The 16530-nt window shown below is 37.4% G+C and overlaps 1 protein-coding gene across 1 annotated transcript; it reads right to left on the reverse strand.

The window, feature by feature from the left end:
• Positions 1-27: 27 nt before the first annotated feature.
• Positions 28-15708, reverse strand: vill (villin-like). Its single transcript, XM_073830332.1, has 19 exons — positions 15609-15708; positions 12951-13025; positions 10675-10868; positions 10488-10596; positions 9799-9909; positions 9498-9703; positions 7937-8015; positions 7756-7854; positions 7504-7657; positions 7312-7412; positions 7090-7227; positions 6786-6944; positions 5852-6031; positions 5257-5402; positions 5022-5166; positions 4257-4445; positions 3539-3598; positions 3172-3402; positions 28-295 (listed from the first exon to the last, which is right to left on the reverse strand). The coding sequence occupies exons 1-19, from the start codon at positions 15675-15677 to the stop codon at positions 182-184; spliced, it is 2559 nt and encodes an 852-aa protein (XP_073686433.1). The 5' UTR covers positions 15678-15708; the 3' UTR covers positions 28-181.
• Positions 15709-16530: the final 822 nt, after the last annotated feature.

Genomic DNA, 16530 nt, shown 5'->3' on the forward strand with positions numbered 1-16530 from the left:
ATAAGATATTTACAAAGCATTTCTATTATGTCATCAAGCTTTTGAGTTGATACATTTATTTATTTGCTGAATAAATAAATCTGTAACAATGCATAGATGACTGTCTTCTAGCCCAACATATACATGAAGCACAATGATCATCTCTTAAGATCAGAATTTATCACATTATAGCAAAACCACCTCAAAACAGTCCTGCCTTCTTTTTCAGGTCATTCTGACGCCATTTGGGAAGCCGCTGGAAACTGTCACGGGTGCAGCCAAGGAGATTCTCAAATTCTGCATCACTCAAATATTCCTGAAATGAAAAATGACCAGAGAATGACCTTAAAAATATATTTTGATCAGACCAACATTAAAAGTATGGAAGCTTGTTTCTTTCACTAGAAAAAAATAAAACGTAAAAGTAATTACAATTTGACACATCGCAGGGAGTTTGATTGACAGGCGATCTGACCAATCATAATGCTGAATTCGATGAACAACCAGACTAGAGAATAGATTAACGTTGGTGGCACTGACGTCTTTCCACGGTTGAAATAAGGTCACTTTTATGTTCATTCGTATTTTTTTCAAGTTATAACTAGTAAAGAGGAAAAGATAAACGGTTTAGGTGCTGCTTGAATTGAGGCACTACAGCGATCTGTCAAGACACATTAAAGAGCAACAAAATGGTATTTATTATTTGAATTTGATTAAGAAATTACAAAATTTGAAATTAAATTTCATAGCAAAAGTAACCTGCTATGTCTTGCTGTCTGCACGTTATCAGTTTTCTCTTTGCTCCACAATGTTGTTTTTTACTGTGTGAGTTTGATTGACAGGTGATCTGACCAATCATAATGCAAAATCCGCCATTTTGTCCAACAAGCAAACCGTCAGGAGAGTAAATTAACACATAGGCTGCGTCCGAAATCGCATACTACTCTACTATATAGTATGCGAAAAACAGTATGCGAGGCGAGTAGTATGTCTGAATTCATAGTATTCGAAATTCAGTAGGCGAGAAGTACCCGGATGACCTACTGCTTCCGCCAGAATTCTGTAGTAGGCATACCATGGACACTTTCCTATCCCATGAGGCTCCGCGAGAGGAGGCGTCATATTCGAAAAATGGCGGAAAGTGGAGACGCGCATAGATGTATATACGTAGATGCCTCATTGGAGCGCTCCAAGCTATAACTAGTAAAGAGGAAGAGATGATAGGTTCACTTACCACTACAGTGATCTGTCACAACACATTAAAGAGCCACAAAGTGGTATTTATTGTTTAAATTTCTTAAAAATAACATAACAAAAATAACAAAATTTAGCAGCTGAGACTTTGTTTTATATCAATTATAAATTAACCTGCTCTGTCTTGTCTGTCGGTGCATTGTCAGTTTCATCTTTGCTCCGCAATGTGTATTTCACTGCATGAGTTTGATTGACAGGTGATCTGACCAATCATAACACCAAATCACTTTGTTTTTCAAAAGGCGGACATTCATCAAACCCAGAACTAATCGAGCCATTCGTGCCAGCCAAGGGAATGTCAAAGAAAAAGTTGACAAGCATGCTTTTTTAGTTACAAAAAAATATGGAACCATTGCAGCAGAGGGCATCTTTTTGTTGCTATAACAACAGCTGCAACAGTAGCCTATGTCAAAGACTAATAGAATACCCAAGACTTGTCACTCGTATAGTTTTGAATTGGGAAAAAAGCAACGTTCATTATGGCCGCGAAGCCCCGCCTTCTTAGTGAAAGAGCCAATCGTTGATTAGTTAAGTCAACGCGTCACTGCAGCTGCCGTTAGAAATCCCGGCTGCTATAGAAACAATCGGCGCTCTAGACGTGCACTCAGTACTGCGCATGCACACTGGCTCATTTAGCCGGAAAAATAAGCGTTTTTTAACGCTATTGGAGCACAAGGAACCATATTTAGGCAGTTCTTGTTGGATTTCTTTGGAAAAAATTGTAAAATATGAAATTTAATCGTAAGCTTGGTGAACAGTTTTGGAGAATTTGATGTTTCCCCATTCAAAGAGATAGGAGCTGCACTTGCCTGCCTGAGTAGCGTTTCAAAGATGGCCGCCAAGTGACATGACTTGCCTTAAAGGGACTTTGCCTATGTGTGGTGCAGAAATGTTGATAAAAGGGGAAGCTGGCTCTTTTCTTTTTTTGACATTTTTGCCTTTTATTTGATAGGACAGTATTTAGACAGGAAGGAAAGTGGGAGAGAAAGAGGGGGAGGGGGGGTCGAGAAAGGTCTGCAAGCCGGGACTTGAAAAAGGGACGCTCAAAGCACAACAGCACTACTGTACATGTCGATGTGCGGCTCAAGAAGCTAGCAACGCTGCACATCGGTTCTTTAAGATAACAGGGTTGCGAATATGGTTCACAACAATAAAATAAAAGTCTATATAATGGCACCTTTTCCATTTTGTTACTGAAACGACAGGTCAAGCTACTCGCTTGTCATTGGTCAGCTCTCAAAAAAGCGCTTGACGTAGGGTGTTTTCTTCAGAAAAGTACAAATTTTTTCAACTTGAAAAGATGCTCAAGCTGCAGAAAAAGACGCCGGCTTTTAAAAGAACGTTTAGGACTTTTTTGAAAACACAGTTTACTCCAAAGGATTATAATGTAAAACAGACACTGGCAGTTTGAAAAAAAGACACCTAGTTTTCTCTTTGCTCTGTGATGTGTTTTACACTGCGTGAGTTTGATTGACAGGTGATCTGACCAATCATAACACAGAATTAGCAATTTTTTGTCCGACAAACAAACCAGGACAGGAGAGTAGATTAATGTCAGTGGATTGAACTTGAAAAAATGGTGTGTTATTGACATCCTTCCACGGTTGAAACAAGATACCTTTTGATGTTCATTCGTATTTATTTTAAGCTATACTAGTAAAGCGGAAGAGCTGATTGGTTCATGTCCTGCTTGTCATCATGTCATCACACATTAAAGAGCCAAAAAATGGTATTTATTGTTTGTATTTCCTCAAAAATGACAAAAGTTGAAAGCAGAGACTTTGTTTATACCAAAAGCAACCTGTTCTGTCTTGTCTGTTAACACGTTGTCAGTTTCCTCTTTGCTCTGCCATGGTTAGTCGGACATAACAGCATTGACGCAGGTTTTTGCAAAGGGTCAATTCATTTCAGAAAGAGGCTTTTGGTCTCAATACCCACCTCTCGTTTTTCAGGGTCCCCTCCTTGAGGCAGCTGCTGTTGAGGAGTTTTAACTAGCTGCTCGGAATGTACCATCCCAGAAGTCTTTGCTCTGTTGGGGGAATGGTCTGCATATGCACTGGAGATGGAGGAGGGCATCCTCTGATTATGGGTCTTTATATTTCCCGGTCCTCCAGGAGCGCTGTAGCCCCCTCCTCCTGTCTTCTTATTCAGGTTTGTGTTGTTGAGATTCTACAGGAAATGAGGTTGATGGCATGTTTAGATCCCCATACAGGTGTGTAGATCATATTGATATCTAAATGTTAGTAGATAATCAATTTGATAAAATAAGATGAATCAATTGAAATGCAAGATGAAAGCTTTTTACCACAGTGATTTGCGAAATATCACCCAGCTTGCTTTTCATCTCCTCGTATGAAAGGCCTCCCTAGAATATAGAGTAAAACTGAAAAAGTGTCTCTGGTGTAACATGAATTCATGTGGTGTGACGGTGGGTAAACGTACTTAAAGTCAACATGAAATGGCATTCAGAACCAGCTTTACTTTAAATATATATTTAAAATATTTAAATATTCAATGAGACCAAAAGTAGGAGGGACCTAATTCACTGGATTTGGAAAATAGGCGTGGCCTGAATATGAGTCTGAATGTGAAATCAGGTTACATTTGTTTATCCTTGTTGTTAACCTGCTGTATATGCAGGTTCAGAAAGCGCTCAGATTCCATCAAAAATATCTTAATTTGTGTCGCAAAGGTTTTACAGTTTTGGGACGACATGGCGGTGAGAAATTTTTATTTTTGGGTGAACAATCTCTTTAAAACCTGTGTGACCCAAAGTTATTTCAGAAGCAGATTATTAGATTTTTTAAAAATAGTTTTTGTAAAAAAACAATGCAGAATCATGCAAAATAAGATCAGGGAAATGTGTTAATAAAGTAAAATGGTCCATTATGCTTTCATGTTGAGGGTGTATTATTAGGTGAGAATGATTATGAAGATTGAACTCAAGATTCAGTTAGTTTGTTAGTGAATTTATGTTGTGCATTACTGTCCCCTGCTGGACAACTTCAGCCTGTTTGACTCACGCTCCATTTATGAGCATCCCAAGCATTAAACCAGCCGGTGAAGGTGGGCGGCTCATAGCCTTGTTTAACAGTGGTGATGGGTGTCCCAGGGTCCCGTCCGGCTGGGTGGGTTTTAAGATAGTCCACTGCACTGTTATAGGATTCTTGAGTCTCATACTGGTTGGCTGAGTTGCCAATCCAAAGGAAAATCTGAGGGAGGAAACAGAAGAGGTCCCAGTCACCAGTTTGAAAACCCATTCGTGACCCTGAACAAGTCATAAGGGTCCATTTTTTTAAATTGAGATTTATACATCTTTTGAAGCTGAATAAATAAGCTTTCCATTGATGTATGGTTTGTTAGGATAGGACAATATTTAGCAGAGACACAACTATTTGAAAATCTGGAATGGGTGCAAAAAATCTAAATATTGAGAAAATTGCCTTTAAAAATTTAGTTTTGATATATTTATGGTAGGAAATTTACAAAATATCTTCATGGAATATGATCTTTACTTAATATCCCAAGGATTTTTGGCATTAAAGAAAAAATCATTTTGACCCACACAATGTATTTTCGGCTATTGCTACAAATATACCCATGCTACTTAAGACTGGTTTTGTTGTCCAGGGTCACATTTGTCTCAGTAACTTAATACTCAAAACAACTAGCAGAATTGTTGTTTGATGTTATTTTTTTCTGCATATTTTGCATAACCCAGAACGACACCGCAATTTCACTGCAGCCACATGCAAAAGAAGCTGACAGCTTGACCTCACACAACCCACCTCCTCCCAGGTGTCTAGAAGCATGACATCATCCTCATCTAGATCGTCCTGACTGAAGTCAGCCACCTCTGTCATAAGAAATCGGCCCGTCTGATTGGAGCATTCAAACAGACGAGGTTCGTGAAGTGCCACTTCTTTTTCCAGTCTGGTGGAGACAGAGGAAGTCAGTGGAAATGATTGACTGTTCTCTAGATTGGACGTATGACCTCATCTTTATCTGTTTTTATGGTTGTACCTCTTGTCACAGGCGTATGGAGCTTTCCCTCCCAAAGCCACCCAGAAGGCAGCTGGTTCCTGTCCTTCCATCACAATCTGCTTGTCCTGCTCAGAAAGCAAATCGGCTACGGCTTTCCCCATCTCCCTCTCATCTCCACTGCAGCCCTGTGAGAAACAAAAACACACACAAATAGAGAAAGAGAGAGATTTAAAAATGTAAGAAAGTATATTTAGCATGATTTATGAATTAATAAACCACTGGTTGAAAGTTTGTAATAATTGATAATAATTTAGCACCAAATCAGCATATTAGAATGATTTCTGAAGGATCATGTGACACTGAAAACTGAAGTAATGATGCTGAAAATTCAGTTTTGCATCACAGGAATAAATTAGACTCATTTTAGGACAGAATTGTGTATTTATTGTAACACATTTGATCCGGAGTATAATTATGTTTTGCTCATTTAATGTAATATCATTTTACTCTATATTTATTCAGTACAACCAATTACACATGTATTTATTTCAATCATTTAAATTAAAGGTATTGGTTATAGATGTAATTATTATATTTCATTAATTAGTGTATATTTATATATATTTATACTTGCCTTGCCATACCACAGGAAGACATTCTGATGAGTTTTGAGCAGAAAGACGTCATTGGTGTTGAGAGAGGAGGCTCGGCTGGCCACCTCTGTTGCTTTGGTGTTCATCTCATGTGTTCCTCGGACCTGGAAGAGTCTGGCACCAGGATCAGGGTTCACAACACCTGCTCTACCTGTCCCACCCTGAGAAACAATCAACATGTCACTGAAAGGCTAAAGCACCTAAAGGAGTAGTTCACTTTCAGAACAAAAATTTACAGATAATGTACTCACCCCCTTATCATCCAAGATGTTCATGTCTTTCTTTCTTCAGTCATAAAGAAATAATGTTTTTTGAAGAAAACATTTCAGGATTTCTCTCCATATAATGGACTTCTATGATGCCCCCGAGTTTGAACTTCCAAAATGCAGTTTAAATGCAGCTTCAAAGTGCTCTAAATGATCCCAGCTGAGGAAGAAAAGTCTTATCTAGCAAAACGATGATTTTGTTTTTAGAAAATAACCGATCGTTTTGCTGGATAACACCCTTCTATTCTCAGCTGTGATCTTTTAGAGCCCTTTGTAGCTGCATTTTGGAAGTTCAAACTCGTGGGCACCATAGAAGTCCATTATATGGAGAGAAATCCTGAAATGTTTTCCTCAAAAAACAATTTCCTTACGACTGAAGAAAGAAAGACATGAACATCTTGAATGACAAAGGGGTGAGTAGAATATCTGTAAATTTTTTGTTCTGAAAGTAACCTACTCCTTTAAAGGGATAGTTCACCCAAAAAATCTCAACACCCATTCACTCCCATTATAAAGCTTGGAAGAAACAGGACATTTTTAATATAACTCCAACTGTAATAATCTAAAAGAAGAGATTGATATACACCTACGATGGATTAAGGGTGAGTTAATAAGGTTATATGTTCCATAGGAATGAAGTGACAATCACCTCAAAAATGACAAGCCTGCCCTTAAAGATGGCCAGGAAGTGTCTGGGCTCTTTTCCCATGACCACTCTGACCTGCGTTGGGGCTCCATTGTATTTGTTATCCAAATTCACCGCCTGATAAGCGCTTGCCGTCACCTCATCCTGTGTGGCATGGCGACCCTGGAGAGCACAAGCTTCATGTCATATGCTCTCCACTCTCTTATATGTTTTCTCCATGTATTATGACATAAAACAACTTTCAAAATTTCAAAAAATTTCAGTTTATGTTGTGTTGGAGATAGAGTATGCATGATATGCTTCTCACCTGCCACATGTAGAGGATGTACTGTGGTTTGTTGGCTCTGTTGTAGGTATACAGCACTAGATAACAGTCTCCTCCATAAAACTGTCCATATGTGCTTGGGTTCACCTCTTTCAGTTCAAGATCCTCAATGCGCCAAACCTGAACACAAAACAGAGCAGATATTTGTTGTGGTGTAATAGCAATCCCAAACTTTTGAGTTCAGGTATTATTATTTTATCAGACCTGAACATGTCCTGAGGCATCGTCCACCATCCGCTCCTGAGCAGCCAGCTTTGGTTGAGCGTGAAGCTCCATGACATCAAACTTAACCTGATCCACTTTAGCTGCAATAACAGGTGTGTTTGATGTGATCAAATATACTGCATACATTAACATGACATCTGACATGAGAAATAATGCTGAATGATGAATCACCTATCTTTCCGACTGAATGGGTCTTTCCCATTCCTTGAGTTTGACCTTTTTCTTTCCAGGACTTGAAGAGATGTTTAAACATGGCAGATTCTCCTCCTTCACTCATAACCTCCACTTTAGTGTTGGATGGGTAGTTCTTTGCTTTTATAAAGCCCTGAGGAAGGAATATTTGTGTGCACCAATTATGACACAATAGAGAAGTGATTTTAAATAAATATACTACTGCAAAATTTTACAAACACAGATACTCACAACCGCCCGACTCAGTGCTGAATGTCTCTCTTCATCTGAGGCTGCTTTTCCTTTCCAGACCATTACTGTGCTGCCACCTTGATCTAAAATATAACAATCCTGCAAACAATCATACATCAAAGATTAATCCACAGACAGTTGTGCATCATACAATGATACTCTGGGCGTGGGTGTCTCTCACGGTGGAAATCAGCAAATCCTGGGTCAGTGGACTGGTAGCCACTTCCTGTACCAACAGCTGACCACTGGCATCAGACACACTGAGAATTACAGAATGCTAGTTAAGGACATTAAATAAGATGTTAGTTCTGAATTATCATTTGTCAACTTCATTATTAGATATTTCAAATAATCATGAAAGAGCAAAATAGAAAGATAGGCAGACAGATTGATAGATAGAATGACACAGATAGACAGATCGATCAATAGATAGAAACACTGAAATCAGTACATTGCATAAGTATTCATACCCTTAACTCAGTACTTAGTTGAAGCACCTTTACAGCCGCAAGTCTTTTTGGGTATGATGCGACACGTTTTGCACAAGAACATTTGGCTGTTATCTGCCATTCTTCTCCTCACCTCTCAAGCTCTGTCAGGTTGGATGGGGGCAGCTGCACATTTTCAGGTTTTTCCAGAAATGTTTGATTGGGTTCAAGCTCAGGCTGTGGCTTGGCCACTCAAGGACATTCACAGAGTTGTCTATAAGCCACTCTTGCTGTGTGCTTAGGGTCACTGTCCTGTTGGAATGTGAACCTATTGCCCAGTCTGAGGTTCTGAAGGCTATGGACTGGGTTTTCATTAAAGCTATCTCAATATTTTGGTGACAAGTCCCTCAGTCCCTGCCACTGAAAAACAGCCCCACAGCATGAGGCTACTACCCGCACACTTTACTTTTGGGATGGTACTCTGCAGGTGATGAGAAGAGCTGGTTTACTCCAAACATGATGCTTGGAATTGAGGTTCATCAGACCAGGGAATCTTGTATCTCACATTCTGAGGATCCTTTAGGTGCTTTCTGTGAATTCCAAGTGTGTTTTCATGTGTCTTCACAAAGGCCAGATTGGTGGAGTGTTGCAGTGATATTTGTCCTTCTGTAGGTTTCTCCTATCTCCACATATGATCATGGAGCTCAACTAGTGTGACCATCAGGTTCTTGGTCACCACTCTAACCAAAGCCCTTCTCCTTCAGTTGCTCAGTTTGGCCAAGAGGCCAGCTCTAGGAAGAGTCCTGGTGAAGGTTCTGTGAACCTTCATTGCAGTCAAATTTTTTCTTAACACTTCTCTTGATGTGTGGTTTGACACAATCCTGTTTCTGAGCTCTACAGGAAGTTTTTGTTTTTGTTTTTACATCAGGGCTTGGTTTTCGCTCTGACATGCATTTTCAGCTGTTAGACCTTTTATCAAAACATGTGCCTTTCCAAACACAAAGTGTAGTAACATTTAAAAGCAATATGAATGCTCCCGAGCCAAATTTCAACCGTCCCAGATTATGGGTATGAATACTTATGCAATGGAATCATTTACAGTTTTTATTTTTAATAAATTTGCAAACATGTTTAAAAACGTTTTTTTTATTTGCCATTATGGTCTATGGAGTGTATATTGATGTGGAAAAAAAGTAATTTAAAGCAGTTTAACATAAAGCAGCAACTTAACAAAATGTTAAAAAAAAAAGAAGGCACCGTAGACAGACAGACTGATGGATCAATAGATAGATAGATAGATTAAAGTGTTCATACTGGTACAGTTTGACGTTGGAGGTCTCGTTTAGGCCTGGTTTATCATCAGGAACTGGTTCTTTCAGGTGTCCACTCCTCTGACCTAAAACAGATATCATGATCTTCATCAGCTCAGGAGAGGCTTCCTCCTGCCAACCCTCAATCACACCAATCTGAGACCGGCCTCCACGCTCTCGGTCCCTGATGTCCTGAGCCAGCAAAACGGCCTACAAAAGACAGGAGAGGACAGGAACACAATAGAAATCGATATGTCTTTTCATTATCTATTCAGCAGAGTGTCTTTCCCCGTTTCTTCAATTACCTTTAATTTTTCTTGTCTGTTGCTTTGAGGACCATTCCATTGTATTATCGCTTTTCCCAAATCCAGCAGGAATATGTCCCCTAGATTAAAACTGCTCCAGGAAACCTCCACCTGCAGACACACACACAGCCTGCTGAAATTCTCCCAGACATTACTGAAAAAGTCCTGTTCAGTCTTGACAGCTGTCCTGAATAATTTGTGGGGTGTACAATATTTAACTTCCAGATTCTTTGAAGGACCCAAGTCATGTAATAGAGAAATGAGGACAGCGGTGATGCAGAGACAAGATTCTTGACCTTCTTTCACATTAAATTCAATAATTTACAGTCTGACAGCTTCATTTACTGATCCTTGTAATGTTGGCCCTTAGCCTGCCATATAAATATCTGTTCACAAAGTTCACAAAAATCTTCTATAGTGCTTTGACTGCATTTATAATTTAACTCAAGCATAAGTTTGTCTATCTGGATTCAAATCGGGTCTTTCAAGTTCTCAATGAAAATGAATGGCGTCTGTTCGCTTATTAACATATTCTATTATGTGGAAGGTGTGACTCATGAATATTAATTAGGGTTGGTGACTATATGATCCTGTTAGAGTAAAGAGCATGCATCAACTATTAAATATTAATGTGCTGAGCCTTCACTATAGTAGTATTGTGATTCGAGTTGTCTGGTGCAGAAGTTCACCTCTCTTGCGGTCACATGTTTTGTTCCTTTGACATGGAGCAAGCGCTGAATGTTATACACGTTGGACTCCACATGTGTGAATCCCGATCCTGCACCGCCTTTTTTATATCTACAGTACACAAAAGGTATAGACTTAATCAAACAATCATGGAATTGGTAGGAACAAGCCTGTTTTTCTTTCACTCACATAATGCCATTCTTGAAGTAGCTTTTGAATTTGGCTGATTCACTTCCCTGGACCTCCCGGTATTGAACAGGACTTCCACCAAGACACCCGTCCAGTTGGGTCACATAGATGGCTGCCGCTCCCTGCTCATCCTGAGAGGATGCGTTGCCTATCCAGTAGTGGATGTCAGTGGATTGTGTGGCGCCACTGCTCACCTGAATGACACATGCCAAAATACATGAGGAGACATGTTCCCATACATGTGCTTAAAGAGATAGTTCACCCAAAAATTAAAATTCTGTGATTAATTACTTGTTTCAAACCCATAAGACCTTTGTTTATCTTTGCAACAGAAATTAAGATATTTTCAATGAAATCCGAGAGCTTCCTGACCTTGCATAGACACCAATGCAACACATTTCAAGGCCCAGAAAGCTATTAAGGACAATAAAATAGGTTAAATAAAACGTTAAAATTGTCCATGTGACATCTGTGGTTCAACCTTAATTTTATGAATACACATATGTGACCCTGGACCACAAAACCAGTCTTAAGTCGCTGGGGTTTGTTTGTAGCAATAGCCAAAAATACATTGCATGGGTCAAAATTTTTGATTTTTCTTTTATGCCAAAAATCATTGAGAAATTAAGTAAAGTTCATATTCCATGAAGATTTTTTTGTAAAATTCCTACTGTAAACATATCAAAATGTAATTTTTGATTTGTAATATGCATTGTTAAGAACCTAATTTGGACAACTTTAAAGGTGATTTTCTCAGTCTTTTTGATTTTTTTGCATCCTCAGATTTCTGATTTCAAATAGATGTATCTCAGTCAAATATTGTCCTATCCTAACAAACCATACATCAATAGAAAGCTTATTTATTGAGTTTTGTCAAATTTAACCTTATGACTGGTTTTGTGGTCCAGGGTCACATATATAGAATCCAAAAAAATACTCTAAAAAATATATATTTTTTAAACCCAAATTCTGGGTTCAACCTGCTGGGTCATTTTATTGGGGTTGTTTTTAACATTTTACCCAGGTGCTGGGTAGTTTTTCTCTACTTAAAATGCAAAACAAATGCTGGGTTATTTTTTTTGTTGGGTCATTTTATTGGGTTATTTTTAATATTTGCTGGGTAGTTTTCTGTAACTAAGCTGCTGGGTAATTTTTAATGGGTTAGAAAATACAGCGCTGCCGATATGGTGCACTTCTTTCATTTATAAACTCCTTAATGTGCTGAAAATTATTAGACTTTGACGACGCACCCGCATGAGAATTAGAACTATTTTGATAAAAAGTGATTACAGAGAACGGTTGAATACACTTAAATTAAATTGCAATTTAATGTTATTTTTTTTATTTCTAAAATCCTTGTTAAATTAGTTTAAATGTATGTAATATTATAAAATATGCTGTATTCACCCAAATAAATTTAATTTGTCTTAATAAATGCTTAATAAATGTTGATCTTTTGATTTTAGCTGTTGGCTCTATAATTCTGTGTGTGATTTTTAATTTCCAGCCCATTTTGAGCCAGCAATATAATAATTTATAAATGACAGTTGACTTAATTAAAACAACCCAGCATGTTGTGTAAAACACATTTAACCCAACCAGCACAGTCAACATAACCCAGCATGTGTTCTGTCCAAAACTGACCCATCGCTGGGATCCCAAATAACCCAAGTTGAGTTGTTTTTAACCCAGCATTTTTAGAGTGTACTTTTTGTGTGCAAAGAAAACAAAAATAATTAATTTATTTAACAATTTCTTCTCTTCTTCTTCTTACTACTTTTCCGGGCCTTGAACATGTCAGTTGCGTTGCTGTCGATGAAGGGGGCAGAAAGATCTCAGATTTAATCAAAAATATCTTAATTTGTGTTCCAAAGATGAACAAACGTCTTATGGGTTTGGAACAACATGAGGTTTTATTAATGACAGAATTGTCATTTTTGGGTGAACTATCCCTTTAAGAACGTAGGTAGGTATCAATATCAATTTCATTTAAATACATTAATATTAATTAAGTTCAATTTATTCATAATGATCTATTTTTATTTATATCAATATTAAACAACTTAAAAAATCTATTTTTAATCAATATTTTAATAAATCAAGAAACATCACGCCAGATAATCACTGGAAAAGAGGAACATTAAAACTTCCATAATGTTAACTTTGTTTGTTACAAAGGACATCAATCCTATGAATCATTTATTGTCTACTGGAGCATTTCAAAAGTGTTCAGTTATAGTATGTTTGTGAATTAGATTGAATTCCAGAATACTTACATTAAGAATAATGTAGCAGTCACCTTCAAAAAAATTTCCATACGCTTGCTCTGGAACAGGGACCATTTTCATTTTCTAAAGAAGCATAAAACAGAATAATACATTAATATAATTTAAAATATTGTGATTTATAAATACATACAGTCTAAAAAATGCTGGGTAAAATACAACCCAGCACTGGTTGAAATATGGACAAAGCTGGGGACTAGGTTGTTTTGACACAGAAGTTAGGTTAAATATTTAGTTAGGTTAAATTTAATTAGTAAAAAAATACTATTTATACTAAAACTAAATACTAAAAATATTTTTTTGCTTAAAATAAACCCAAAATAGGTTGGAAATTAACATTTATTAAAATGTTCGATGAATAAACAGTTATAAATAAGTTGAATAAATAATAATTAAATAATATATTATATTAAATTGCTTATTAATAAATGTTGACCTTTTGATTGTTACTGATGCCTCTAGTGTCTGATTTTTAATTCACAACGTATTTCGGGTTCATTTTAAGCCAGCCATATAGTAATTCTTAAATAACAGGTGTGTTAAATAAAACTACCCAGAAGATTGGGTAGGGCTGGGCTGTTTTTAACCCTTTAACATTAATTTTCTACTCAAAATGACCCATTCATACTCAGAATCTATTCACTGATTGTTACCATCATTGTGTATCATGTGCCAAGTATTGATGTCTCTGCATGTGTTCATTTGGTTTGGTTTACTTTGGTTTGCTTACGCACATGTTTGTAAATGAACCACATGCTTTAATGGCATTTGTTTCAGTGCTATGATGTTAGAGTAAAGTTTATAAACCGTGGCTGACTGAATTTTACTTGGGGACTGCAGAGTAACTTAAATTAATTAAGTAGAAATTACTCATCAAACTCTAAATGGACATTAAATTTACTTATTTTCTTTGCTAATTTTACTTGAATTAGTTAAGTAAATTTCACTTAATTCCATACTTAAAATTTACTTAAAAATGTGTGCGCACAAACTTGCCAAATAAAAATGAGGTAAATTTACTTATTTTTTTCAGTGTATAATATAAATATACAGTGGTGTGAAAAAGTGTTGGTCCCCTTAATGATTGTTTTATTTTTTTGCATGTTTGTCACACTTTAATGTTTCAGATCATCAAACAAATTTAAATATTAATCAAAGATAACACAAGTAAACACAACATTCAGTTTTTAAATGAACCCACATGGCCCTGTGTGAAAAAGGGTTTGAGCCCCCCCCCCCATTGTTAAAACATAACTGTGGTTTATCACACCTGAGTTCAGTCTCTCTAGCCACACCCAGGCCTGATTACTGCCACACCTGTTCACAATCAAGAAATCACTTAAATAGGACCTGCCTGACGAAGTGAAGTAGACTAAAAGATCTACACATCATGTTGAGATCCAAAGAAATTCAGGAACAAATGAGAAAGAAAGTAATTGAGATCTATCAGTCTGGAAAATGTTATAAAGCCATTGCTAAAGCCCTGGGACTCCGGCAAACCACAGTGAGAGCCATTATCCACAAATGGCGAAAACATGGAACAGTGGTGAACCTTCCCAGGAGTGGCCGGCCGACCAAAATTACCCCAAGAGCGCAGCGACGACTCATCCAAGAGGTCACAAAAGACCCCACAACAACATCTAAAGAAGTCTTGCCTCAGTTAAGGTCATTGTTCATGACTCCATCATAAGAAAGAGACTGTTCAAAAATGCCTGCATGGCAGATTTCCAAGACGAAAACCACTGCTGAGCAAAAAGAACATAAAGGCTTGTTTCAGTTTTGCCAGAACACACTGACAAGACAAAGGTTGAACTTTTTGGAAGGTGTGTGTCCCATTACATCTGGCGTAAAAGTAAAAGAGCATTTCAGAAAAAGAACATCATACCAACAGTAAAATATGGTGGTGGTAATGTGATGGTTTGGGACTGTTTTGCTGCTTCTGGACCTGGAAGACTTGCTGTGATAAATGAAACCATGAATTCTGCTGTCTACCAAAAAATCCTGAAGGACAATGTCTGGCCATCTGTTCGTGAAGCTGAAGCGAACTTGGGTTCTGCAGCAGGACAATGATCCAAAATGAAACCAGCAAATCCACCTCTGAATGGCTGAAGAAAAACTAAATGAAGACTTTGGAGTGGCCTAGTCAAAGTCCTGACCTGAATCCTATTGAGATGCTGTGGCATGACCTTAAAAAGGTGGTTCATGTTCGAAAACCCTCCAATGTGGCTGAATTACAACAATTCTGCCAAGATGAGTGGCCCAAAATTCCTGCACAGCGCTGTAACAGACTAAATGCAAGTTATCACAAACGCTTGATTGCAGTTGTTGCTGCTAAGGGTGGCCCAACCAGTTATTAAGTTTAGGGGGCAAACACTTTTTCACACAGGGCCATGTGGGTTTAGATTTTGTTTTCCCTTCATAATAATAAAAAAAAATTCATTCAATGACTGCATGTTGTGTTTACTTGTGTTATCTTTGATTAATATTTAAATTTGTTTGATGATCTGAAACATTAAAGTGTGACAAACATGCAAAAAAAATAAAAAAATCAGGAAGGGGGCCAACACTTTTTCACACCACTGTATATTATAAGAAATATTACATTTGACACTAAAGTGGCTAATGCTGAAAACAACAGTGATTTCTTACGCTGATTGTCCAGATCTGCAGGCCAGGTTTTCGCTGGATGTTTTTCAACACATCCTGGGCTTCCGTCATTCTGTTGGATTCGGAGAAGAAATCTCACCGCTCAAACTATCTGGATTAAAACACAAATTCACAGCATAATGCATCACGACTAACAATACAATATCAGATATACTGGATCACATTTTTACACTGAGAATAAAAACTTTACCTTACTTTTGTATTATAAAGTACAATATGAAGAAACCATTTTGGAAAACATTCGACTATATTCAAAATGTAACACTTATGAACACATATTCTATATAACATTACACACAAAAAAATGCTAAAAAAGAGCACATTGTTATGACATAACGTGTTTAACTACAGTGTCACATTTCAGTTTTTAATTAAATGTTATGACAGATCTTTGAAAATGTGAAACACCAGTATTCTTTTGTACAAGGTGCTTCATCACTCATAACACTGAGCGACTAAGAACAGATGGTTTATGAAAGGATGATGAAGAGGATATGTGAAAATGTTGCTTCCTCTAAACAATCCGTACCACTAATAAACAACGGATTTCACTTTACTGCTCAGTAAACACTACTAAAAAGTACTTACGGGTCACTATTCACATTACAAATTATGTGGAAATATATCACAACTCGGTCATACGAAGGCCAAAATGTCTTTCAGATGTTTCATCATCCATGTCCAGTTAACGACTTTACTTCAGAATCCATTAAAAAAGCAGATTCAAACAAGCTGTGAAGGATATTGGGACAAATAGCCTACAAATAAGTAGCACAGTGCAAACAAACAACTACACACCAGCAACCAGTCCTCTCTCATAAAACTCAACGCTAACATTGAAAAGAAATGCTGACCTTTCATGATCACAGCGCAGCTGTTGCTAAGAAACTGGGGCGCCAGAATA

Source organism: Garra rufa, chromosome 24, assembly GCF_049309525.1.
Source record: "Garra rufa chromosome 24, GarRuf1.0, whole genome shotgun sequence".
Lineage (NCBI taxonomy): Eukaryota > Metazoa > Chordata > Actinopteri > Cypriniformes > Cyprinidae > Garra > Garra rufa.